Source organism: Larimichthys crocea, chromosome XVI (genome assembly GCF_000972845.2).
Source record: "Larimichthys crocea isolate SSNF chromosome XVI, L_crocea_2.0, whole genome shotgun sequence".
Taxonomy (NCBI): Eukaryota; Metazoa; Chordata; class Actinopteri; family Sciaenidae; genus Larimichthys; species Larimichthys crocea.
The window spans coordinates 11273102-11298445 of record NC_040026.1 but is presented as its reverse complement, the minus strand read 5'-3'; the positions used below and the strand labels follow the sequence as shown (position 1 = coordinate 11298445).

The following is a 25344-nucleotide window of genomic DNA, read 5'->3' as shown; positions in this document are numbered from 1 at the left end:
TCCTGATTATGACATTAACTTGTTCTACTACTGCTACATGTTATGCTAAGATGTGCTTCAGATGTTTTCACTTGTTTCTTCTTGGAAGTCTCACTTGATAGCAGACTCCAATGCATGATGCTTTTTGTCATGTTAATCAGTGGTCAATCAAGTTGTCCTTTCCACTGGATGTCAACAGTTTGGGGTTAATCAGATAGTGGAAACAAAACAAAGCTCCAGTGGGCAATCGGTCAGCGCGCGGTACTTATAAGACAGTAACCTGCAGAGTGATGCCGAGGTTGTGAGTTCGAGCCTCACTGGAGCACAGAGTTTTTACTGGTGGCACAAGACTAATACTCAAGATATCACATGTATAACAAGACGAACATGCCTTCTGCTGAGTGCCTTGATAAAGTAAAGGTGTGTGTGTGGGTTGGCAACTGGATCACAAGACTCAAAAGACAATCCAAACTGTAGTGATCATGGAAGGACTGGTTTTTTTGTAGTCAGCAAGTGAGGTGATGGTAATGCAAATAATTCACTTTCACAAAACAATGACTGTGAAAAGTTTTTCATAAAGACCTACAAACACACACTAGTTACCAGTTTACAATGTTAGGTACATGAAATAGTAAACAGAAGTTAAAGTATTGGTTAATTTCAGCTGTGTGACCAGCAACCGCACTGAGATACAAAGCATGACCGTGCATTTTTAGTGGATAGGAAACTACAAACTACAAAGCTGGCCCACCTGGACCAGAAGTTTTAACATGTGATTAAGCAAAAGCTCTATCTGAAGGTGTTTGACTTGTTTTCTCTTGAAATCTCACATGGAAACCTGCTGAACTTACAAGATTAACAGTTTCAGGTTTTGAGAACAAACCCTCACAGTAGTCATGTTAATCAGGGTTCTAGCAGTGAGACTCACAAGATAGAAGACCTGCTACAACAGGCTCCAGTGGCGCAATCGGTCAGCGCGCGGTACTATAAGAAAGTAACCTGCAGAGTGATGCCGGGTTGTGAGTCGAGCCTCACCTGGAGCAGAGAGTTTAACCTGGTGGTTGAGGGAAAGCAATTCAACACTGATTACAAGACTGATCAAGATATTACCAACAAACAGGTCTTGGCCTTATTGCAAGCAGCTACCTTAAGTAAAGAAAGCTTTCTGTTATCGCATCAGCTTGTGTGTAGTCAAGAAAAAGACTGTAAATCCTGATTATGACATTAACTTGTTCTACTACTGCTACATGTATGCTAAGATGTGCTTCAAGATGTTTTCACTTGGTTTCTTCTTGGAAGTCTCACTTGGATAGCAGCTCCAATGCATGATGCTTTTGTCATGTTAATCAGTGGTCAATCAAGTTTCCTTTCACTGGATTGTCAACGTTTGGGGTTAATCAAGATAGTGGGAAAAACTACAAGCTCCAGTGGCGCAATCGGTCAGGCGCGCGGTACTTATAAGACAGTAACCTGCAGAGTGATGCCGAGGTTGTGAGTTCAGCCTCACCTGGAGCACAGAATTTTTAAGTGGTGCACAGACTAATACTCAAGATATCACATGTATAACAGACGACATGCCTTCATGCTGAGTTGCCTTGACTAAAGTAAAGGTGTGTGTTGTTGGCAACTGGATCACAAGACTCACCAAGCAATCCAAACTGTAGTGGTCAATGGAAAGAATGGTTTTAGTTTAGTCAGAAGTGAGGTGATGGTAATGCAAATAAATTCACTTCACAAAACGATGACTGTGAATTTTTTCATAAAGACCTGCAAAACAACACTAGTATACCAGTTTAACAATGTAGGTAACATGAAATAGTAAACAGAAGTTAAGTATTGGTTAATTTCAGCTGTGTGACCAGCCAACCGCACTGAGATACAAAGCATGACCGTGCATTTTTAGTGGACAGGAAACTACAAGCTCCAGTGGCACAATCTCAGGCTGCTCACCTGGACCACAGAAGTTTTAACATTGTGATTAAGCAAAAGCTCTATCTGAAGGTGTTTTGACTTGGTTTTCTCTTGAAAATCTCACATGGAAACCTGCTGAACTTACAAGATTCAACAGTTTCAGGTTTTGAGAACAAACCTCTCACAGTAGTCATGTTAATCAGTGGTTTAGCAGTGAGACTCAATCAAGATAGAAGACCTGCTACAACAGGCTCCAGTGGCGCAATCGGTCAGCGCGCGGTACTTATAAGACAGTAACCTGCAGAGTGATGCCGAGGTTGTGAGTTCGAGCCTCACCTGGAGCACAGAAGTTTTAACCTGGTGGTTGAGGGAGAGCAATTCAACAACTGATTACAAGACTAGATATCAAGATATTACCAACAAAGACAGGTCTAGGCCTTTATGCAGCAGCTACCTTAAGTAAAGAAAGCTTTCTGTGTATCGCAATCCACCTTGTTGTGGTCAAGAAAAAGACTGTTAAATCCTGATTATGACATTAACTTGTTCTACTACTGCTACATGTATGCTAAGATGTGCTTCAAGATGTTTTCACTTGGTTTCTTCTTGGAAGTCTCACATGGATAGCAGCTCCAATGCATGATGCTTTTGTCATGTTAATCAGTGGTCAATCAAGTTTCTTTTCACTGGACTGTCAACAGTTTGGGGTTAATCAAGATAGTGGAAAAGAAACTACAAGCTCCAGTGGCGCAATCGGTCAGCGCGCGGTACTTATAAGACAGTAACCTGCAGAGTGATGCCGAGGTTCTGAGTTCGAGCCTCACCTGGAGCACAGAAGTGTTAACGTGGTGGCAGAGGAAAAGTAATTTTCTGATCACAAGACTAATACTCAAGATATTACATGTATAACAAAGACGACATGCCTTCATGCTGCAGTTGCCTTGACTGAAGTGAAGCTGTGTATGTGGTTGACAACTGGCTCACAGGACTCAGCCAAGACAATCCAAACTGTAGTGATCAATGGAAAGACATGGTTTTAGGTTAGTCAGCAAGTGAGGTGATGTCATAACACCTAATGATCACTCTTACAAGTCTGCCTAAAATGACTATAATAAAAAAAAGGCATATTGATTTACTTTAATTTTAGTTCAAATAATAAACATTAAAAGTCACTTTAATGCAAATAAAGTTGTCTTTCACAAAGAAAAAAAACATCACTACACTAGGTGAATGCTCGCACTGGAAGGTCTGAAAATGCTTCAAATAAATAACGGCTAAATGAAAAATAATTAAAAGATAAAATACAACATTTGTTGCAATGCTGATTCAATTCTAAGAGTGACCATGACGTGTGATTGATGTAAACATTAATAATTGTGTATGACAAAGCCTGCAGCTGTAAGATTTTGCAGCATTAAAAACAACATCAATATGAAACCTCACAATGTGCTGCATGTCTTGGGCACATGAAGGGGGAGGGTCATGCAAGTCAGTATATTTACTGCACTGGGGGTGGTGGGAGGTAAATGATAACCCCCTGATAATGATGACCTCACTGGCACAAGCTTCCCACGCTCACCCAACCCAACCCTTGACTCTCTTATTGCAGAGTCATTCTCCATCCTGCAGAGTCATTCTTAGACAAGCAGCAACTGTTTGAATTGTTGGGAATTGACACTTTGTCTATTCGACTGCAAAACAGTGGTCAACTGAACCACTGAGCCAGAAAGGCCTTCAAAAGCCAGACTCATCACATTGGAATCGACATATGAACAAGGTTTGAAGGCAGGTCCTGGTTTGCTGGATTTTGAGGCCCTGTGTGAGAGCCTGCATTATTTAAGCTGATACAAACAAATATGAGGAACAGTCAGTCACTTAGGAACTGTTGCTGATTTAAAAAAAAAAAAGAGATTGTTATTACTGACCCTGCCTCTTTTGCAAGATGCCATTGAGTCAAATGACGCATCAATAAAAGACACATTGTGTATACAACAATGGTAAAGTCCTCTTGGTGCTGCAGCCCAGTGATCCTCACAGTGGTATCTGATGCAAGGTGGCCTCACGCCCACTGACCAGCAGCTTATGGGGCTGCAGATAGCAGCAGCTAGAAATAATGAGTTGTAAGTAATTAGCATATATAGCTCAAGAAAACAATGTAAATGAACTAAACTTTTGTATTTTTACTTTAATTCAACAACATGAGGGCAGTTACAGCACCTACACTTGCTAGAAAATACTCGTAAACAAAAGTAAGATGTGCCACCTATACAGCCAGCAGCACTGAGGTGCTGACATGGAAATATCCAGTGTGACGCACATACAGCAGCAGCAGATAGCACAGTGGTGGGGACCCCCCACCCTGCCCTGCCTCTAGTCAGATAACAGAAGAGGGAAACAACAATTTTCACCATTACACCTTGTTTTCTCCACGCAGAGAAGGAATTATATCAGCATCTCCTGAGTTTTGGTTTGGAAACATAAAAATCAAGTGTTAAAAAAAATGGTTGATTAGCTTCTTTTGTGCATGTATTTATCTCTATTGTGAACTAATCAAGTCTGCCACAATGCTCTCAAAGAAGGAGAAAGAGCTCATAGCAGAAATATGGGGAAAACTGCTGCCTGTGGCTGAAGATATTGGGTCAGATGCTCTTCTTAGGTAGGTCCACAAGACATTTACAAAATATTTGTGTGTGTTTGAAATAAACTGTTAGTACAACATTTGTCCATAAATAGTGGTTTGTATTTGTGAAACCTTTCAAAGGTTCTTCATGTTCACTCTGCATCATGATTACAAAACAGTCTCATGTGAAGATCTAGGCCCTCATGACCCTTTAATAATGACTTAACATGTGTTACTTTGCACTGACAGTCCTGTATAACCTTGGACTTGATGGCTTTAAAGAAATGATTTATTAACTAACTTAATTAAAATGATGCTAATGTTGATGCTTTATTCAGGATTTGCTCATCAAACTACAGAAAGAAGTGGCTGCGGTAATCCAAGATCGGTGTAGTGATGTTCAAATGAGTTCATGCTAGTGATGATGATAATAATGATCATGATGCTCTGATCATCAATAAATTTCAATTACAAACATGTGTCATTACCAGAGGTAGGAGCAGTAATCCTTGCTTATTATTTCAGTTAAATGATGTTAATATAATTAGGAAAATGTACTCAAAGTATTAAAAGTACAAATCCTTTATTAAACAGTCAAAGTATTGCATTCCAAACCTTACTTAAACAAAAAATATTAATGTATCATCCTAAAATCTGCTGAAAGTATTAAAGGTAATAGCACTCATTTAGCAGTAAAAAGAAGTAAAATGTCAATGTTTTACTGTTGTACTATTGTAATATATTGATGTTATTGGATTAATATTCCTGCTGAATGAGCATTTCACAGCTGTAGATGTTTAAATATGAATGAATATGCATCATATTCTATTAGATCGTTTGTTTGTAGCATCACTGTCCTTTTCATGAGCTCAGGAAAACAGCCTATTTTGCTTTGCAATGATTATATGATAGTTTCCAGATATTTGGTGATTCATGATTTAACACTCAACAGGAAGCATCTGGAAAAGTATAATCTGAAAAATAACAAAATCTGTGAGACAAATGCAGTGGAGTAAAATGTAATACTAATAAGTTGTATGAAATGGAAAGGTACCTTGAATTTGTACTTGCACTACAGAAAGAAATCTTTTCACTCTTCCTGATTCTCCCACAGGATGTTTTCCTCTTACCCAGGTACAAAAACGTACTTTTCCCATCTAGACATCAGTGCTCGCTCCTCTCACCTGCTCTCTCACGGGAAGAAGATTGTTGAGGCCATAGCAGAGGGGGCCCAAGACATCAGCCAGCTGGCCGTCAACCTGGGTCCCCTTCAAACGCTGCACGCCTACCAACTCCGGATAGACCCGTCCAACTTCAAGGTGCCTTTACTAGAGCATCAGTCATTCATACTGATAATAAGACTAAGAATTCATTCAAAAAGTTATTATTATTATAGATTACAGTATGGTGCTGAGTTTTCAGTGGTATGACAATGACATCATCTATTCTTTATCAGATCAAACTGATGTCAGCAGTTGTTTACAGCTTCAGCATGACTATCATGTTTCTCCCAACAGCTCATGAAGCTTTACACATAATAGTAACCAAAATATATTCAGCGTATATAGAGATCTAACATACTGTCATATTAAACTCAGACACATAAAATGGAGGTGGTGGAATACACACGATATTTCCTTGTTGTTTGAGATACACATACAGAGTCTATTTTACAAAGTTTTCAATTAGGTGAAATTACTTCTCCGCATTTAACCCATCCAGGCTGTGGCAATCTTTTTTGAGCAGCGAGAAGGGGGATCAAACCTCCAACCTTGGGGTTATTGGACGACCCACTCTACCACTGAGACATGGTTGCTCTACAAGTGTTCGGAGGTGTTTCAAGTACTTTCTGTACACAGATATCTGAAACTCTGCATATATTTACTTCTGGATTTGAATATGGCAGTGCCTCAGTAAGCACAGTAAGACTGGCAGAACATTTGAACAAAAGACTCCAGAAAATTTGGAGATGTAGATGGACAGGAAAATGGAGAGAGGGAAGGGGGGTGATGAGTTGAACCCAGGCCTTTGCGGAAAGGACTTTGGACTGTACATGAGGCGCCCTATATTATATATATTATGTTATAATTTGCAAACTGGGATTACTATTAGCTGAATAGTAGGTGGAAATTAACGTGACCATCCTGGTCACATAAGGTATTTTACAAACTGGTTTGATTACAGGTAACAGTATCATAAAACATTTTCAATCTAATGTTAGTGATATCAGAATACACCTTGGTCAAATAACAAACCTTTACTTTCTCTGCAGCTCTTCTCACACTGTATGCTCGTCACGTTGGCCTGTCACATGGGCGACGACTTCACACCGGTTGCACACGCAGCAATGGACAAGTACCTGTCAGCTTTTGCAGCCATGCTCGCCTTGAAATACAGATGAGACCCAGCCACGTGTCTTTAGGAAGTATATGAAACATTTTTGATGCTATATGATGTGAAATATTAAATATGTGTGGTTGTTATAATGCAGTGTTTTGTTATAATAAAATGTGCAATTAACACATGTTGTATGACCATATAGAGTTGTTGTTTTTTATCCCATGTACAAATTATGCACTGATGAGCATTTTTTTACTTTTCCTTTCAGAGAAAACCTGTTTCAGATAGTGCCACAGCGCCACCTTTTGGTAAAATTACACCAGACTGCACAAATCTATTTATAAAGATTACTCAAAACAAATTTTAAATAAAATAAAATACCTTTTTTTCAATTAAGTGAGAGTTTTATTTATCAAAACAAGTTATTTGTTTTTACAGTAGACTTTTACAATAAACACTTTTTTTTACTGACATCTTTTTGTTGCTTAACTTCACTATTTTACATATCAAGCTTTTTACATACAAATCACACGAAGAGCTTACAGAGTATGATGCTTTGTTATAAATTAAGCTGTTACACATAAGAATACATGCATGTCAAGCTAAAACCATTAGTTGATTAACTGACTGAAAGAAAATGAATTATTGAATTGAATGAGCCAGTTTAATAACTTTGAGGTTTGGACTGTTGGTTTAACAAAATAAACATTGTGAATGTCCTTTATAAAATACTTATAAGCTCTACCTCGACAAAGTACAGCAGGAAAATCTCTATCTTAACTTCTTTTAATACATTTATTAGTACATTTTACTTTACTTACATGTATCAGAGTATTTTTACTCTTCACACTCAGTCCAGCAGGTGGCGGTAATGTGAGCTGGGGAGTGCTAATTAACGTGAAAGTCTTGTTGTCTTAAAGACTATGGAATAAATATAATACTAAATAATTACGACCATTTGTTGTGTATCCGTGTGCGGGCTCTGCGTGGCTGCAGGAGAAGTCTTCCAAGCTGAAAGTGCGCACCCTTGTTTCGGGTTAACGAGTGACCATGTTAACTGGTGACCTACCCGAATGCGTGTGTGGTTGTCATAGTTACGACAGCCTTTTAGGTCGTGTCGAGTTTTTGTACGGAAAAATAAAAGCTGTTCAACACAGACGATTTATATCATTTAAGGTAGCTGTCTGTGGTGCTGAAGGTAACCACCTGTAGTGAGTCCCGGTGCCAAAATCTTTTCTGGATTAAACTTGGAGCTGTCTGTGGTGCTGCGATGATGTCAAATGAATTATGTGTCGACAGGATTAGATGATCAACATCCACATAAATGAAGGTTTAAAAATATGGAAGGGTATTGCTGCTGCAGCTTTCACATAATTATAAACCACTTGTCCAGTTCAAACGGGTGAGTGTTACAAGTTCCCAATGGCTGATGAGCTGTAGGGTTAAACTGTTTCTGTAAGCCTTTGGGTTGCATGAGACCAGTATCTAACATGCTAAGGATCCTCTTATTTCGTTGTTCTTGTCCATTAGGTCAATTTTTATATATAGCAGAGGGGTGAAAAATAATGTCATAGAAATGAATTTATTTTACACGGTGGAGTGCCATGGATAAATTAAAAGCAGAGTCTGTCATCATTTTACTACATCATCAAGAGTGTATTCAAGTATGCCCCCTGTTGATCATAACCCTAAATTACATTGAAATGCACACAAAAGATACATCTCGTTTTTTTAAATATTCATTAAAATGACTTAAACCAGCACTGAGCGAGAAGCACTTCTGTAATGTCATATTTCTAATGATGGAAGACTACGTGAATAGTTTTAAAGCCTGAATGTCACCAATGTGATGTTTACCAATAAAGGAAACAGTGGAGCCAAAGGAGGCAGTTTTATCTTGAGAAAAAAAAATTAAGTCATAAAACTATGACTTAAAATGTTTTAATTTTCTAGTCAGCACAAGAAAAAGAAAGAAAATGACAACGTTTATTTGTTCGGTTTAATTTTGTTTCTTTTACGCGTGCGTAATTACGCACAGCCACCAACATCTGGTGCTGACTGAAGAAAGTGCAATTGAATTTGAATGAGCTAGTTTGATAACTTTGAGGTTTTGTCTGTTGGTTTAACAAAATAAACATTGTGAATGTCCTTTATAAAATACTTATAAGCTCTACCTCGACAAAGTACAGCAGGGAAATCTCTGTCTTAACTTTTAATACATTTATTAGTACATTTTACTTTACTTACATGTATCAGAGTATTTTTACTCTTCACACTCAGTCCAGCAGGTGGCGGTAATGTGAGCTGGGAAGCGCTAATCAACGTGAAAGTCTTGTTGTCTTAAAGACTATGGAATAAATATAATAATAAATAATTACGACCATTTGTTGTGTATCCGTGTGCGGGCTCTGTGTGGCTGCAGGGGAACTCTTCCAAGCTGAAAGTGCGCACCCGGTTTGTTGGTCTGTTTGGGGTTAACGAGTGACCATGTTAAGGCAAAATTACAGAAAAACATAAACTAGTAACACATTCAGTTTCAACATGATTCAAACAAAGACATAAACTGAGTTCATTACACTCGATAATAACTTTGAACCTAACACGAGTCTGTGATTGTCTCATTTCTACAAATGTCCTCTCTTTGTTTTAAATGTTAGAACAATAAATACAATGTGGCAAACATTGTATTTATTGGTCCCTGCTGGACTGAGCTATTGCCGCCCCCAGATAACCTGAAAGTTTATTGTTATAAAAAAAAACATTTGGCTTGTGTTTGATTGTTGTGTCTTCTTTATTTAATTTGATATATTTTAAACAGCTGAAATCATTCATGCTGTAGAACAGCCTCTGTGGTGACCAGCAAGAACTGTGGATTTAAAATGACATTACTAATATTGCAGAAACTGTCCTAGTGTCATAATAGATTTGGTGATGCCAGGTGGTTTAGGTCGAAATTAGGTCATGCTGGTTTATTACAGAGGTGTAGTAGTTATACTTTAGATCTTAGACACGTAATAAAAGCATTTAAATCTTAACAAGGCTTTGGAACTGTTAAACAATAAAAGCATTACAAGCACTCTGCGCTCTGGTGACAGAATTGAGCTGGTTTTTGCCTCCCTTAGACCGCCCCTGACATTTATCTGTATCTACAGCTCAACATGAATGTGTCATGCATGAAGGCAAACATTGTGTTTATTGTTCTAACATTAAAAACAAAGAGAGGACATTTGTAGAAATTAGACAACCACAGAAATTTAATTTCCTCTTAGTTTCTATTTTTCTGTATTTTTTGTTTTTGCACCTTCTTCGGTCAACACCAGATGTTGGTGGCTGTGCGTAATTACGCACGCGTAAAAGGAACAAAATTAAACAGAACAAATAAACTTTGCGTCAGTGGATCTTTATTTCTTTATTAAGAGACACTGGACATATGTTAGCTCTCCTCTGGGTATCCAGGTGAAGAAGCTGCTGGAGTTAGTGGTACTGCCTTCCCAGAGCAGTCACCACAACGGTAAGGAACTTCTGCCAGGCAGCCTGAATCTCTGGTGTGAAGCTGTTTCCCATCTTGGCGGCGATTACGATGGTCAGGCAGTCAGACAGAAGCTATTAAAAAAAGGAGGGAAGATTATTAAATGCTCGTTTACACTGATTCACAGCCATGCCTTTAGTAGATTTGGCATGAAAAATTACTGAGAATTTACCCTGAAGTTGTCGGGGTCGACGTGCAGCTTCTCAGAGTGCAGGACGCTCAACTCGGAATAGGTGGCCTTGATCTTGTCCAAGTTCTTCATACCCCTGTCCAGACCGTGCAGCACAGTGATTCCGTGGGCTGCAATGTTCGGGTTGCTCTTGATGGCATCTGCGTTGTAGAGGTTACCGAAGGCCCCGAAATACCTCTGAGTCCAGGGGTAAACGATCAGACACCTGCAGAGAGAGAGAGGGAAAAGTTGCCATCAATTCAGCATGAAGCATTACATCTCAACTTTACGCAACAGCTGGATTTCAGGATGTTTGCCATGCCTGCACAGAGCCTTGGGGCCGATATCGTCATAGTCGAGGTTGGCGAAGATATTGGAGATGATGGTGCGCTCCTGATCGGTCCACTCAACCATGGCTGCTCTTGTTTAATTGCTATTCAGGCTTGAAGAAAAAGACTGAATACTTCTTCACTTCGACCCTCGTCTATTTAAACTCTATTTAAACTCAAAGCTCCCCCCACCCTAAATGAGAGGTCTACTGTGATAGGCTGGAGATGAAGAGTTGGAGATAGACTGAGTTCTCCAGAGGTTTCTAGAATCTTCTCATATTTGTTTTAATAGTATTTTAGAATTGTAAACATGCCAAAGTTTCTCCGTCAATTCTGACGTCAAGCTCAGCCCAACGTGTTCTTAGATTAAACCTTCAGAAAGCATCATTTAATTAAACGATTTGGCGTTAATAAGAGGCGATTTAAATGAACTACATGATGAAATCAGGAATTTCACCTCTTTATAAATATATTTTTTAATCCTCCGATTTTTAAAATCACTGCAAAGTTTGTTCTGCTCCTTTTAAACAATTTTAAAGCTGCAGGATCAACTTTGATTAAAAAATTAAAAAATCCTGAATGACTTAATTGACGTATTTTATTTGTAAAAGCTTTTTAGTCGGTGTGGATATTGTTAATTTTTTCAGCCATAACCGGTTCAAATATGAACTACATGTTTTTATTTTTCACTGAAAACTAAATCACAATTAGATATAAAATGATAATTACAGAATAAATGAGCATTTATTGGTTTATTTGACTACATTTCAAAATAAAGTTCATCGTTTGTCTTTGCATGGCAGAGTGTTATCTTCAGGACCACACTGGTTGTTATCGCCAGCAGCGCCCCCTCCCCACCCACCTGCTGGCAAACTACACACACGTTCTAATTAAGAAAATACTTGAGGCCGGTGATAAAGGTTATGGGTCATGTTTCCTTCTCCTTGATAAGAAATTAAATTTATATCCGGAGCCAAAAAAAAAAAAAGGAATAAAAAAAAAATCACTGATAAATCTTTTATTGGGCTTTTACAGCTGCAGCGCGATAAGACTTGATATTTATTTATAGGAGATGATTAATCAAATGCACGTTGCATAAGTTCCGATTGCAAACAGAGGTTTCCTTCTGAAAATGTTGATTTTTTTTTAGCCACAGTCCAAAATAAAAATGTCACCGTGCCTGTGAGGACACCGAGCTTATGTCCTCAGTGTTTTTCTGTGTACATTTGAAAATAAAGTGACGATTTCTTAAAACTACTTCAGCTTTTCTGCTCGATGAACAAACTGGCACCGTCCCAGCTGCGGTCGTTGTAGCATATCTCTACATACTGGCGTACATGCGAGGGGCGGATTCGAACCCTGGGCCTCTTTGCGGCTGTTTCTAATTTCCTCTGAGTGTGCTTGAGCTGCAAGGTCGCATCAGGACATATGGACTGTCCATAACACTCATGAGATAGAATGAGTCTTCTCTGGGTCATTGTGCTTTTAAAGATTTCATAATTTTCTTTTGCTCTCTAATGTTCATGTATCAAAATGACCAAATATGTCAGTGATGCACCATTTATCTCTATAATTTACTCATAAACAATGAGAAATAACTCATTTTTACTTCGTTTATTATTTTAAAGGGTATTTTATGTGTTGTCTTTATTTCATTTATTATTTTAAAGGGTATTTTATGTGTTGTCTTTATTTCATTTAAAAATATATTAAGCCTCTACTAATAGTTTTTTGTATAGAAAGGGGACTTTATGGTTGCATATATCTGTTGACACTGACTCATTGATAATGTTTAACACATTATATGTAAGTTATCGTATTTTTGCCAATTGATGCCCACGGTGTGAGCAGTTGATAGCACCCCTCCAGCCTGGCACATGGCCATTATCTGGATTGGTGGAAGTGTCTAATTTGGGGACGTGGCTTGGCATAATAAGTCACCACGGGTGTGACTCCTGAAGCAACTGAATTTAAGCAGAGGTCCATACTAACCCACCAACATCCCTTTTTAGGTGCTGTGTGAGAGAGAACGAAGCCAACCATGAGTTTGACTGAGAAAGACAAGGCTGCCATCAAGGCGCTGTGGGGCAAGATCTCCAAGTTCGCCGATACAATCAGGACTGACACTCTGGGCAGGTGAGTGTCACGCTTATCCACGTTTCAGGTTCATGACAGAGGTCGTTTGATGACATGATTTTGCTTTACTGTCTCGACTAGGCGCACTAAAGGTGGAATTTTGTTAGTTTTAAACTGAATGCATATAATTTATATAATAGATACTAGGCCTCAAGGGTTTGGGTTTGTGTGGAGGGTTATCATCCATCATCAACAACCAAAAGAAGCTGAGAGATCCAGGTGACCTCACAACCTCAGTATCCTTCTGGATAACTGGAGTCATGGTGTTATCGAGAATTTAGTGAGCCATGGCATTGGGTTTGTTTTACGCACCAGCTCAAAACTTAACGTCATCTTTACCTCAACAGGATGCTGAGCGTCTATCCGCAGACCAAGATCTACTTTTTTTCACTGGGCAGACCTGAGTCCAAACTCTGGCCCCGTGAAGGCCCATGCAGCGAAGGTGATGGGTGGAATTGCTTAGGCTGTGGCCAAGATTGACGACCTCACTAACAGCCTGCTGGAACTCAGTGAGCAGCACGCCCTCCAGTGAAGGTGGACCTGGCCAACTTCAAGATGAGACAGGGTTCATGTGACATCATGTACATAATGACAGCGTGATTTATGATATGTGCTGAGGTTACATCACTTTCTCGTTATTCACAACAACAAAGTGTTCTGACTTTTACGCACAAGTAGATCTTGATTTATGCACAAATTACACATTTGTGTTGCATCAAGTGCGGTCCTAAAATCTTTGACATTATCCTTGGAGCATGATTTCCACTCTGCTGGCATGGGTGAGGTTAAAACAGGTCCAACAGCAATTGAAAATTAAGATCAAGGAGGCTAAGGATGCTTAAAGGAGGAAGCCAGAGGGGAAGCTCCAGCAGAACAATTTAAAAGATGTATGGAGTGGCATGAGAACCGTCACTGGAATTAAAAGTGCTGGTAATAGAGGGGGGAACGACACCAGGAAGTGGGCCAACAACATGAATCTATTGTTCAATAGGTTTGATGGTAACCCCGCCTACCCCCCACTGAACTCTTTCGTCTGCACACCATCAGCAGCCAACCAACACTCTGCACCACCACTTCACACCTGCCCCTTCCCCTCCTCACAACTCCTGTCCTACACAACTCAACTCCACGCATACCTCTTCAGTGACCTTCACTCCTGACCAGGTCAGACAACAGCTGAAGAAGCTCCACTCCAGCAAGGCTGTAGGCTGATAACATCTGCCCTAGGGTGCTTAAAGCCTGTGCCCCCCCAGCTCTGTGGAGTACTTCACACCATCTTCTGCATGAGTCTGAGACTGCAGAAAGTCCCTCTGCTTTGGAAGACATCCTGCCTGGTTCCAGTCCCAGCGGCCCCAATGACTACAGACCTGTGGCTTTAACATTGCACATCATGAAGACGATGGAGAGAGTGGTGCTGGAGCAGCTCAGGCCCATGGTGAAACCCTTCACAGACCCTCTTCAGTTCGCCTACCAGCCCCACCTGGGAGTGGATGACGCCATCATCTTCCTGCTGAACCAAGCCTACACCCATCTGGACAAGGCAACGAGCATGGTGAGAGTCATGTTCTTTGACTTCTCCTGTGCCTTTAACACCATCTGTCCGGCCTTGCTGAATGAGAAGCTAAAACTATGCAGGTAGACAACTCCCTTGTGTCCTGGATTGTTAGCTACCTGACTGGTAGACCACGGTATGTACATTTACAGCATTGTGTATGAGAGTGTGAGTCCTGCCATCTTCAGAAGTATTCTGATGACTCTGCAATAGTAGGATGCATCAGCGGTGGAGAGCATTGTGGAGGACTTGGGAGTGTACTTAAACAACAAACTGGACTGGAATAAGAACACTGAAGCTGTCTACAGAAAGGGTCAGAGCCACCTCTATCTTCTGAGGAGGCTGAGATCCTTTAACATCTGTGGGACGATGCTGAGGAGGTTCTACGAGTCGGTGGTGGCCAGCGCTATCTTCTTTGCCATTGTGTGCTGGGGCAGCAGTATGAATAGGATTAACAGACTAATTTGTAAGGCCAGTGATGATGTGGGAGTGTAGATGGACTCGCTGACTGTGGTGTTGGAAAGGAGGATGCTGTCTAAGGTACAGGCTATCTTGGACTATGACTCCCACCTACTACATGAGGTGCTGGACAGACTCAGGAGCACCTTCAGTCAGAGACTGCTGGCTCCACAGAGAGACACAAGAAGTCTTTCCTACCTGTGAGCATCAGCCTCTACAACTCCTCCCTCAAAATATCACACACTCCAAGTCAAGTGCAGTAGCCATCGAACTGGCTTGTGCAATAAATAAGTGCAAATTTCTCATGCATGCATACTGCACTTTAACAATCAGTGTCTATTCTCTCTCTGTACAGTCTCTCAAAGACTAAATTTTTTTTAGATTTACATATTGCATAGTTCACTGTTACTTGTTTTTTTATTTCACTGTTACTGGTTTTATTTAACTGTTATTTATACATGTGTGTGTATATAGTGTTAAATAGGATATCGTATAGGTGTATATTGTTAAAGTTTTGTTATCTTGCTATTGTTTTTCGTGCTATCACTTACTATCTCACTTACCGTTTGGGAGCTGCAGTACTATCACTTACTATCTCACTTACCGTTTGGGAGCTGCAGTAACAAAAATAATTTCCCTGCGGGGATTCATAAAGTATTTCTGATTCAAATTCTTTCTGATTCTGAAAATGTAATTTTAATTTTGTAATATTTTAGCAGTGTGATCCAATCCCTTTCTCTGTCATTCACAGATTCTGTCTCACTGCCTTCTCGTGGCCATCGCCAACAGGTTGCTGGCTGAGCTGACCCCTGAGGCCCACGTAGCCTTGGATAAATTCCTGACCGCTTTGTCCCTGGCTCTTGCTGAGAATGTGGACTACTGCCTGCGACCATTTAATCCATGGTCAAAATTAAATAAACACCAAAAAAACTGATACCACTGTGTCTTTTTATGTCTCATGAAAAATGTTATCATTTCATACACTTCATATTTATAATGACAACTTTATTATGGGCAAATGAAGAGATCTTTATTTCATAATCAAAAACGTACACAGTGTTCACACAGTTCGGAAAGAAAGGTACAGCATCAAACTGACCGCATGCCACCACGACATGAGTCAAAAGTATATGACATAGTAAGACAGACATTGTTGACAGGTTTATTGTCACCTGCATGGCAATAAACACACAATGGAGACTGTTATGAATTCATAATGACTCGTAACTTACTATCACCAAGGATAAGCCTGAAAGAAGAGAGACATTTTGTTAGAGCTCATATCAAATCTTATATTAATGGTCATCCGATCATATCTGGCATCTCACCTGAGCAGAGCAGCGGCTACCAGACCTCCTCCTATGGGTCCCACCCAATAAACCCAGTGATAGGTCCAGTAGTTGGTCATCACAGCTGGACCGAAAGCCCGAGCGGGGTTCAGACATGTTCCTGATACATCACCCCTGCAAAAAAAAAACAAACAAATATATTGATGTGTTTTGGGGTTGAGTTAAACTCTGGCAGCAACATCATATCAAGTTAATTAAGTCAAGTTTCCACAGTTATGGCACCAGAAAGCTGAATATGAAAATATTAATTGCAAAAAATAAGATTTAAATATAAAATAATAAAATCATCTAAAAACTGTTAAATATTTAAACTCAACTTTCTTTTTAAAATTACTGAATTTATCGTATTATTAAAGTTCAATTGAACTCATTTTATTTTGAAATTAATTGAAAGTAATTAAATTAATTCAATAAAATACTGGAAATAAAATAATTGAACATATCAATTAAAAATACATTTTTGTCCTTCAAAAATGTCCTTCATGTTTTTGGTTGCCGTCAGTGAGCTACTGGGCATCATGTGAAAGTTACAGCTGAAGTCCATATCGGTGTCAATGTTTAACACGGCGCACACACAATAAACATTAAAGTCATCAGCCTTTTATCTCACCCTGCCAGGACGTTAATGATCACGGTGCAGCCCACTAGAAACGGGGCCAGCGGGGTTTTCGTCTTGCCGTTGACCGCCACCAGCAGCACCACCATGGTGATCAAGCAGGTCATGGCCACCTCCCCGAAGATGGCTCCAGACAGCTGGGTGTCTGATTTGAGGATATCAAACGCGGCTCCTGTGGCGTTTAAATAGCGATCTGCTGGAGTCATCATCTATGAAATGTATGATTAAAGATGTTATGGTCACTTTGAATTTGATTTAATATGTTAATGTGTGCATAAACATCCTCTCTGACTTTCACCTGACCTTGGCCATTCCAGCTCCCAGCACTCCTCCAATCAGCTGACAGGCGAGGTAGGGTCCCACCATCATTAGCTCCATACCTCCACACAGGTAGATGGCAATAGTGAAGGGAGGGTTGAAATGGGAGCCACTAGAGCAAGAGAAGCAAGTTGGTGGTTTTTTTTATGGCAAATGTATAATATATGATGCACACAAAAATATAACACAATCAACTAAGCACGTTCACACAAATTACCTGATGTTATCCATGACTGCCACCATCACTGCCACAGCCAGTCCATGCACCAGGGCCGGCTGCAACCGTCCAGCTGCCGGCACATTCTCGATGACAGACACACAGCCGACGAAACAGAAGAACATGGTCCCTACTATCTCAGCCAGGCAGGGTTGGAACAGTGTCTCATATTTGTTGGGAGGTCTGGACACAGGTGGCTTTTTGCCCTTCTCCATCAGAGTAGAGTCTGTGTCTTCCATGTCCATTTTCTCAACTCCCATTTTAATTTTTGGTCTAGAAGAGACTTCTGTTCCAAGAAAATCAGCCTAGCTCTGCACCTCCAGCTGCACCTGACCCAGTCTGTGGACTATGTCAAAGCACTGCTATGTGTTGAGGTTATTTATAATCATTGCCAGCATCTGGCACGCCGAACCTGAATTGCATCACAGGTCATAAAACTACGAAGAGATTCAGTATATCAATATAATCCACACCCCAAACAAGTCCTTTGACACCTACCAAGCTCTGTCTTCAGACGAGTCCTTAAAGTGACCTTCTCTAAAAGTGATGATAAGGTTCAAAACAATGCATGAGCTGTTCAGGGTTGGCCTCAGTCAGTGAGTTCAGAGAAGTGTTTGAGGATTAAAGACCTGCACTTTATTCATCATCACTTATTTGCTTGGATGCACAGGCCTGACACAACACCTGACAGTAGCCTATATAGATAAGAAACACTTGGAACATAGACTTTACTCAATATATGTTAGTGCCCTCATGTGCGTTCTGCAGCCGTGCAGTGTAGCCTACTATATACTATTCAGAGGATAATATACTTCTTACTTCACTACATTTGTTTAATAGTTATAGTTATGAGTCACTTAGTAGATAAACAATAAAACAAAGTCACATTTTAGATGTTAATTATGAGTTGTTCCAATGAGGATCCAATTTCCATGACTGCTTATCCTTATCAGGGTTGTGGGGGCCCAGCTAATATTGGGCAATAGGCGGGGTACAAGTTCAACACAGAGCGGACAAACAAGGGCAAACAACCATTCTCTTGACCATTTGGACAGGGCTTGATCCCTGGGTTGGAAACCACTGCACTGAAATACTTAAAGGTCCAGTGTGTCAGCTTTATGGTGCTCTTTTATTCTTTGCTTATTTTGTCCTTCTTGTTGTACCACCATGTTTCTGCAGTAGCCTAGAATGGACAAATCAAAAACTGGCTCCAGATATGGCTTTTTTTGTTGTTGCACATTTCATTTCATTTCATAGTTTCTGCCTCACGCTTGGAATGCAAGGGCCAGCAAAGGGCATTGCAATTTTACCACTAGATGCTACTAAATCCTACACTAAAGTAGTTCAACCAACAACAGTACTAACATGTGCAATATTTTTGATAGTACATTTTAATGATAATACTTGAGTACTTTCACTTACTTGACTTGTAATGAAATATTTGACTTGTAATCAAATATTTTTACAGGGTTATATGGTACTTATATATATTTGTAAAGGTTTACTTAGAGGACCAGTGTGTAGGATTTATCATCTAGGAGTGTAGGATTGTTTCACCCTCTCTGTCCTACTGAAGGATAAACAATGGTGGCCGCAAAATGCATAAAAATAAGTGTGAAAGCCCAATGTGGAGCCAGTGTATAGTTTGTCTATTCTGGGCTACTGTAGAAACGTGGCGGTTCAACAAGGTGGACCCATGGAAGAGGACCCTCAGCAACTGTAAGTATAAAAGGCTCATTCGAAGGAAACAAAAATACTAGGATTCTATTTTCAAGGTGATTATACTTTAATTAAAACATAGTGATAATTATTCTTTTTCATTTCTGCCATATCCTGAATTTTACAGGATCTGAGTCCTTAGGGAGTGTTGACAAACAAAAAACTGGATAAGAATGCAGACTCAGTGAAACATTTCTGTTTATTTAAAAAAAAAAAAAAGTCTAGTAGAGGATCCAGGAATCATTTTCCAGCACATGAACTGTCCATGAACTTATCACCCGCGTTTGTATTTTAATTGTTTTATTGGGAATGTCATTTGATTGCTTTTTCCATCTCTGCATGTATTTTATTATACATCTTTAATGAAACAAATAATATATACAGTGTCTATCACTCTTAGCACTTGCACCACCATCATCATTTCTTTGCATCTATATAGATGCATATAGTTTTGAAATACATTTGATTTTTATAAAACTTCTCATGTGTTTCAGTTGATCCAAGGGCATTGGTTTATGATTCTAATCTAGTTTTATTGCATAATGCAGAGTCCAGTACCACCTGTAGTAATAAAGCTATCAAACTTTCCATTCAGGACTTTAACCCAAAGGAGTACAAAAAGACTATAGATAGATAACAGAAAGTGTGATCAAATTGTATGTATAAAATTGATGATGAAATATCTCTGGATTTTTTACAGCACCATCATCAAATATTATGATAAAGCTATCACAGCCTTATCATAACATCAAACACTTTATTGAATGTTGAAATACAAACATGCCTTTGAATAGGAGCCAACTATTAAATCTGGTTCAAGGACAACTTTATTTGCTGACAGATGAAAAAACAAAAAACTAAAAAAAAACTTTGAGTGATGAACATCCAAATGGAAAAGCTGCCGTCAAGTCAGTCGGGATGTCGTCGCTCTGTTTCTCTCTTCAATAAATTAGACATTCACTTCAACCAAATACGGGTCTTCCGGTCACCGAGCACGAACCTACAAAAGAATGATTCTACAATTAGTGAATTGCTCTTTAGTAGTCACTCACAACAGCACTGAGAATTATGTAATATTATGTTCAGAACGCAGGTGGATTACTAAACAAGTCAAGGAACCCAAGGGATTAGGGCACCCCTGGAATTCATCTGCAAATTTTTACTAAAAGAGACACAAAACAAACAAACAAACATGAACACAACCATAAAAAAGACACAAAACAACTGTAGAGAGACTACAAACAGACTTAAAATGACTACAAAGAGATATAACATGACTACAAAGATACTAAAATGACAAAGAAGATATTCAAAATTACTACAAAGAGACTAAGATGTTGTCAGACAGTTGTATTTTACATGTCTGTGTCCAGGGCCCAATTGTCTCATAATCCATCAATGGTTAACAAGCATATCTAATAGTTAGTCAAATGCTTTGCTGTCTTAAGACAGGCAAGTGGCTAACTTGTAATAAAGCTGAAGCACGTAGCAGGAACGTTTTTCGACGGTGATGGTTTGACTGAAGTCCAGTGGAAAAGGAGGAGGGAGTTTGCTACTATTACTGATAAACTGCTTACCAGGAGGTAATAAACCAAGAATAAACCAGCCCCTTAACTACAGCCTTAAGAGGACAAGTGAGAAAATGTTTTATTTTTTTTATCTATGAAACAAAAAAGTTTGTTGTTGTCTGAATCATGTTTGTTTGTTGTTGTAATACCAATTTCAGCCACAAGAGATGAAGTGCACCACTACCCCATGTTTTCTGACCAGTGAGTTCAAATTTCTACATGTGCTCTAAACACAAGAACATATATATATTGCGCATTAGCAAGCTATGTGACATCAGTGCCATATTACTTTTAGTGAGAAATGTTTTTCAAATGTCACTGAAACTGGAAGAAAAACAAAAATGTTTAGTCCTATTCAGAACATAGGTATCACTACCTACCTGACTAAGCACTACAGCCTCTTGTGGACAAAATTTGTGACTGACTCTGTGGAATACATTATTAACTTATACTGCAATGTGATACCATGGATACAGACTACCAATGAATACTGTACTATCCTTCAAACCAGGGGTGTACAAACTTTTTTTTAAAGAGGGCCAGATTTGACAATGTGAAGATGTCCAGAAGGCAATACTAACATTTTAAAAATGGAAAAATTACCAATAAAAGTTACATGCAAATGCACTGTTCTGTAACATTTTTATTTTCATTGTCACAATTATCTTTTTTTTTTTAATGACAATGTAACCAAATCTAAGCCAATCAGGCGTGAACAAATCTAAAAAGCAGTTCTTCCTTTCTTTCACATCTGAAGTCAAACAACAAAGAATAAATTGTATGGAACACGTACATAAGGTTGATACAAATCTTGACCTAATGTTCATTGTAAACATGACTTATTATGAATAATGCAAAGTCTGTTAACATTTGAGTTTAAAACATATCACTCTTAATGCAAAGTCTGTTAACATTTGAGTTTAAAACATATCACTCTTGCTCTTGTCTTCAATAAAATCATTCAGAAAGTAATATATTGTGTCACATCTACAGATATATAACACCAGCAGTTAGAGGTTATTGTTTAGTGCATTCAAATGTTTCGTTATGTCAACCAAAAACACCAGATATTCCAACCATACAGTATCCGACATTCCTAGCAGGCCATAAATAATATATTATAATTAATTAATATTAAATATAATTAATAATAATTAATAATTAAGCTTTGGGTCGCATAAAATCGAAACACAGGCCGTGATTGGCCCCCGGGCTGTACTTTGGACATTCCTACTTTAAACAAACAAAGGTTATGTTTACATTCAGTGTTTCTCACAAACACACTGTTACTTTGCTTTAAATATATATAAATATATTTAAATAATAAAAGAAAATGTGTGACATATCTAAAAACTACCACTGTGACCTGAACTATAGAGTACATACCTGACAAAGGTGACAGTAACCAGTGCACCACCAATGGGTCCAACCCAGTAGATCCAGTGATGGTCCCAGTGGTTGGCAACCACTGCAGGACCAAAGGCTCGGGCAGGGTTCATACAAGCTCCAGACACCATCCCTCTGAAACAATAATCAGCATACACCAACCCATTAACACAGCTACTACTGTTAGGAAATCAAAAAGTATTTCTCAACCGGATTATAATCCTGGCATCTTTCCCGCAGGGGAATAAAACATTAACACACAAGTTCCTGGAGATAATTATATGTTATGTACTAGTTAAAGGTCCAGTGTGTAGATTAGTGACATCTAGTGGTGAGGCTGCAAATTGCAAACAGCTGACTTTTCAAGCATGGAGGGGAATCTATTGCATTATCTAGTGTTTGATTTCACCCTTTTGGGCTTGTATATATGGAGGTGCAACATGGCAGACTCTGTCTCAGAGGATAGATAGATAGATATAAAAGGTTCGTTCTAAGGTAACTGCAATAGTTCTTATTTTTAGGTGATCCTTTACTAATGAAAACATTATTTTATTTTCTGACAATAGATCCTCCTAAGTGTTACAAACTGGACCTTTAAGGGAAAATGAAGTTGGGAACGTCTTCAATTAAATATAAATTCCAGATGATAGACATCAATGAAATAACGATGATGTTGAGGTTCTTACCCAGCAAATATGTTGGCTGTCACAGTGAGACCAATGCAGAAAGGAGCCATTGGTGTCTGGGTTTGACTGTTGATGGCCCCCATGCACACCACCAATGTAAGGAACATAGTCATGATCATCTCTGCCAGAGTTACTATCGCCAGATCATTGGAGAGTACAACAAGGGCGCCGCCAGTGGAATTTGCATACACCTCAGGGGGTAACACTGCCTGGAAGCAGAACAAATGAAACATATATCATCCAGTCTATGATAAACTGAGTGAAGTGAATTTAATTTATATTATGACAAAGCATGCCAGTAAATCAAGACCAAGTGTTGCCAGGTGGATTAAAGGTTGCTAAAGACACTAGGATAAATAAATATATAAGAATATACTCATGAATATGCCTGGAAATAAAAATGGAGGGCTGTTTTCTATCTTTGTTTTTTTTGTTACAGCTCACATGATCTATTGGATGCAATACTTTTCAGTATATATGCATATGTACATGTAAGTATGTAAAAACTGAGAAAAGGCTTTTGTTTTGTAAAGACAATTGATGCTGTATATTTTGTATACATGCCTTTTCTGAATAAAAATAATGAATAAATAAAAGTTGCTAAGATACCAGGTGTTTAGGTGTTTTGTTGTGTCAACATTTTTCATAATAAGTCAAGTCAATTCATGAGCTGACAATTATTCCAAATTAGAAGAGTCACTAAATGAAAATCATGAGATATTAGGTGAAGATATAGATTTATTATCTAATATTTCGACGTATCTCACAATTCTGAGTTTTTTTCCTGGCAGCACTGGTCTGCTGTAGTTTTTCTTACCCTGGCAAAACTAGCACCAACCATCCCTCCCAACATCTGAGCCAGGATATAAGGCACCAGCAGGAGAAGCTCCATCCCTCCACACAGGTACGCGCACAGAGACACCGCAGGGTTAAAGTGCCCCCCACTGCAATAAACATAATGAACTTTACACCGTGTCTCTCCAGTGATGTTATGACTGATCATGTCAATTATGTCTATGCATGCACGGGATAAACAGAGTTTGTAACTGTTTCTTTGGATTTGTTCTAATTTTGTTACATTAAATAGGACAAGAAGGTGAGTGACACTTTAAATAATTCAGTTTATGTTGTCTTTGGCTGTGATGACATGTGATTTAAGAAAGTAAGATACCAAAATATCATGGATAGAAATGTCTAAGATTGTGAAAAGAAGCTCAGAAACATACAATGTCAAGTATTTAAAACACACAACACAAGTGAATGTTGTTGGTCCTTACCTAATTTGCCCAAACATCATGATCAACACCGCCAGCGCCAGTCCATGTGCCACAGCTGGCTGGATGGCACTGGTTGTTCCCACATTCCCAATAACAGACGAGCACCCCACAAACACGAACAGCATCGTCCCAAGCAGTTCAACCAGGCAGGGCTGTACATACTGCTCAAAGATGCATGTCTTCTTGTTTGTGTTGTCTTTCTCCGACGCCGGCTCTCTCATATCAGTTATCGTGAAGACCTCTGTCTTGGTTTCTGCCTCTGACATGTTGGATTGGAATAAAATCCTCTTTCTACTGTGTGTCAGGTTCCACTGATGGACCACAGCCTGCAATAAGGTGGTCTGATGGGTGGACAGGTATGTATATAAGCCACTCTTAGGGTGATGAATAAAGGACATACGCACATCCCCCCTATTTTTTCTCTGATGCCCCACCTTCCTGCAATTGTTTATACTCCCAAGACTATTAACACTAAATCACGTGGAGCTCATAAAACACTGTTGGTGTGAGAGAAGGCACTCGTACAGATGGTTATCACTCAACACAGAACAGCCCATTTCAAACTCATTACATAACTCATCATTATTGACTTTACATACTAGTAACTTAAACTATAATAAAACATCATAATGTAGTTTATTTAGATTGTGTTAATAATCTGTGTAACAAAGTAACTAAAACTGTTCTGAACTGTTAGATTCAGAGGACATGACCACAGTGTTCGTGACAACACTGACAACAACCGTCCTCCACATGTGTTTATTATCAGTTAATCAGTTTTCAAAACGATCACAAGGTCCATCATGGTTATTATTTTATGGGTCAGCTTAATTCTTAATATATATCTTGGGGTTGATATATTGGGTTACTATAGGTTAAAATAAGCTTTTTTTAAATCTGCAATGTAAATAGTAACTGTAGCTGTCAGATAAATTTCCTCTGAAATGTAGTGAAATATAAGACTAAAAATGAAATAAATCAAGTGCATTTACCTCAAAATTACCTCAAAAGTATGGAGAAATATTCAGTCAATATAGTCAGTATTTGACTCCAAAATGCGTGTTTTCAAATATAGGTTTTGAGATATTTGGATCGGGGTATCTCAACATCTAGGGGCCTTAGTTCCTCTGCTAAATATATCGAAACTATCCAGTTCTTAAAAATTAAACTGATATATGAGGTATGAG

General features: G+C 38.9%; 5 protein-coding genes and 2 non-coding genes across 8 annotated transcripts; 4 read left to right on the top strand and 3 right to left on the bottom strand.

Moving 5' to 3' along the window:
• Positions 1–2140: 2140 nt before the first annotated feature.
• trnai-uau (transfer RNA isoleucine (anticodon UAU)) lies at positions 2141–2234 on the top strand. The gene is made up of 2 exons: positions 2141–2178; positions 2199–2234. It is a non-coding gene; the product is annotated as a tRNA-Ile (tRNA).
• Positions 2235–2625: 391 nt separating this feature from the next.
• On the top strand, positions 2626–2719 carry trnai-uau (transfer RNA isoleucine (anticodon UAU)). Its single transcript has 2 exons — positions 2626–2663; positions 2684–2719. It is a non-coding gene; the product is annotated as a tRNA-Ile (tRNA).
• A 1543-nt stretch (positions 2720–4262) lies between these two features.
• On the top strand, positions 4263–7221 carry hbae4 (hemoglobin alpha embryonic-4). 2 transcript variants are annotated; one of them, XM_019278281.2, is made up of 4 exons: positions 4263–4543; positions 5622–5826; positions 6780–6932; positions 7116–7221. In XM_019278281.2, the coding sequence occupies exons 1-3, from the start codon at positions 4452–4454 to the stop codon at positions 6906–6908; spliced, it is 426 nt and encodes a 141-aa protein (XP_019133826.2). In that variant the 5' UTR covers positions 4263–4451; the 3' UTR covers positions 6909–6932; positions 7116–7221. The 2 variants fall into 2 exon arrangements, with proteins under 2 accessions (XP_019133826.2, XP_010729097.3); XM_010730795.3 differs by lacking the exon at positions 7116–7221 and having other exon boundaries at positions 4264–4543; positions 6780–7046.
• Positions 7222–10231: 3010 nt separating this feature from the next.
• On the bottom strand, positions 10232–11020 carry LOC104918911 (hemoglobin subunit beta-2). The gene is made up of 3 exons (XM_010730796.3): positions 10868–11020; positions 10549–10771; positions 10232–10450 (listed from the first exon to the last, which is right to left on the bottom strand). The coding sequence occupies exons 1-3, from the start codon at positions 10957–10959 to the stop codon at positions 10322–10324; spliced, it is 444 nt and encodes a 147-aa protein (XP_010729098.1). The 5' UTR covers positions 10960–11020; the 3' UTR covers positions 10232–10321.
• Positions 11021–12817: 1797 nt separating this feature from the next.
• Positions 12818–15955, top strand: LOC104918936 (hemoglobin subunit alpha-1-like). The gene is given in 5 exon segments (XM_027289441.1): positions 12818–13010; positions 13358–13391; positions 13393–13538; positions 14238–14562; positions 15773–15955. Coding segments are annotated over 5 exon segments (783 nt in total). The 5' UTR covers positions 12818–12915.
• A 70-nt stretch (positions 15956–16025) lies between these two features.
• On the bottom strand, positions 16026–17855 carry aqp8a.2 (aquaporin 8a, tandem duplicate 2). The gene is made up of 5 exons (XM_010730798.3): positions 17522–17855; positions 17290–17416; positions 16981–17195; positions 16350–16484; positions 16026–16270 (listed from the first exon to the last, which is right to left on the bottom strand). Exons 1-5 carry the CDS (start codon positions 17779–17781, stop codon positions 16225–16227), a joined length of 783 nt encoding a protein of 260 aa, XP_010729100.1. The 5' UTR covers positions 17782–17855; the 3' UTR covers positions 16026–16224.
• A 1594-nt stretch (positions 17856–19449) lies between these two features.
• On the bottom strand, positions 19450–24519 carry aqp8a.1 (aquaporin 8a, tandem duplicate 1). Its single transcript, XM_010730799.3, has 5 exons — positions 24158–24519; positions 23698–23824; positions 22881–23089; positions 22195–22329; positions 19450–20240 (listed from the first exon to the last, which is right to left on the bottom strand). Exons 1-5 carry the CDS (start codon positions 24421–24423, stop codon positions 20198–20200), a joined length of 780 nt encoding a protein of 259 aa, XP_010729101.3. The 5' UTR covers positions 24424–24519; the 3' UTR covers positions 19450–20197.
• Between the last annotated feature and the right edge of the window lie 825 nt (positions 24520–25344).

Bases quoted from the DNA above. Each gene is read 5' to 3' on its own strand.
- LOC104918911 (XM_010730796.3), bottom strand. From the start codon at position 10,959: ATGGTTGAGTGGACCGATCAGGAGCGCACCATCATCTCCAATATCTTC. The intron at 10,772-10,867 runs GCATGGCAAACA...CTCTCTCTGCAG, and splicing joins GGCCCCAAGGCTCTGTGCAG to GTGTCTGATCGTTTACCCCT. The intron at 10,451-10,548 runs GTAAATTCTCAG...TTTTTTTAATAG, and splicing joins TCGACCCCGACAACTTCAGG to CTTCTGTCTGACTGCCTGAC.
- aqp8a.1 (XM_010730799.3), bottom strand. From the start codon at position 24,423: ATGTCAGAGGCAGAAACCAAGACAGAGGTCTTCACGATAACTGATATG. The intron at 23,825-24,157 runs GTAAGGACCAAC...TGTTTATTGCAG, and splicing joins ATGATGTTTGGGCAAATTAG to TGGGGGGCACTTTAACCCTG. The intron at 23,090-23,697 runs GTAAGAAAAACT...TTCTGCTTCCAG, and splicing joins TTGGTGCTAGTTTTGCCAGG to GCAGTGTTACCCCCTGAGGT.
- aqp8a.2 (XM_010730798.3), bottom strand. From the start codon at position 17,781: ATGGGAGTTGAGAAAATGGACATGGAAGACACAGACTCTACTCTGATG. The intron at 17,196-17,289 runs GTCAGGTGAAAG...TACATTTCATAG, and splicing joins TGGGAGCTGGAATGGCCAAG to ATGATGACTCCAGCAGATCG. The intron at 16,485-16,980 runs GTGAGATAAAAG...TTTTTTTTGCAG, and splicing joins ATCATTAACGTCCTGGCAGG to GGGTGATGTATCAGGAACAT.
- hbae4 (XM_019278281.2), top strand. From the start codon at position 4,452: ATGCTCTCAAAGAAGGAGAAAGAGCTCATAGCAGAAATATGGGGAAAA. The intron at 4,544-5,621 runs GTAGGTCCACAA...ATTCTCCCACAG, and splicing joins GGGTCAGATGCTCTTCTTAG to GATGTTTTCCTCTTACCCAG. The intron at 5,827-6,779 runs GTGCCTTTACTA...CTTTCTCTGCAG, and splicing joins TAGACCCGTCCAACTTCAAG to CTCTTCTCACACTGTATGCT.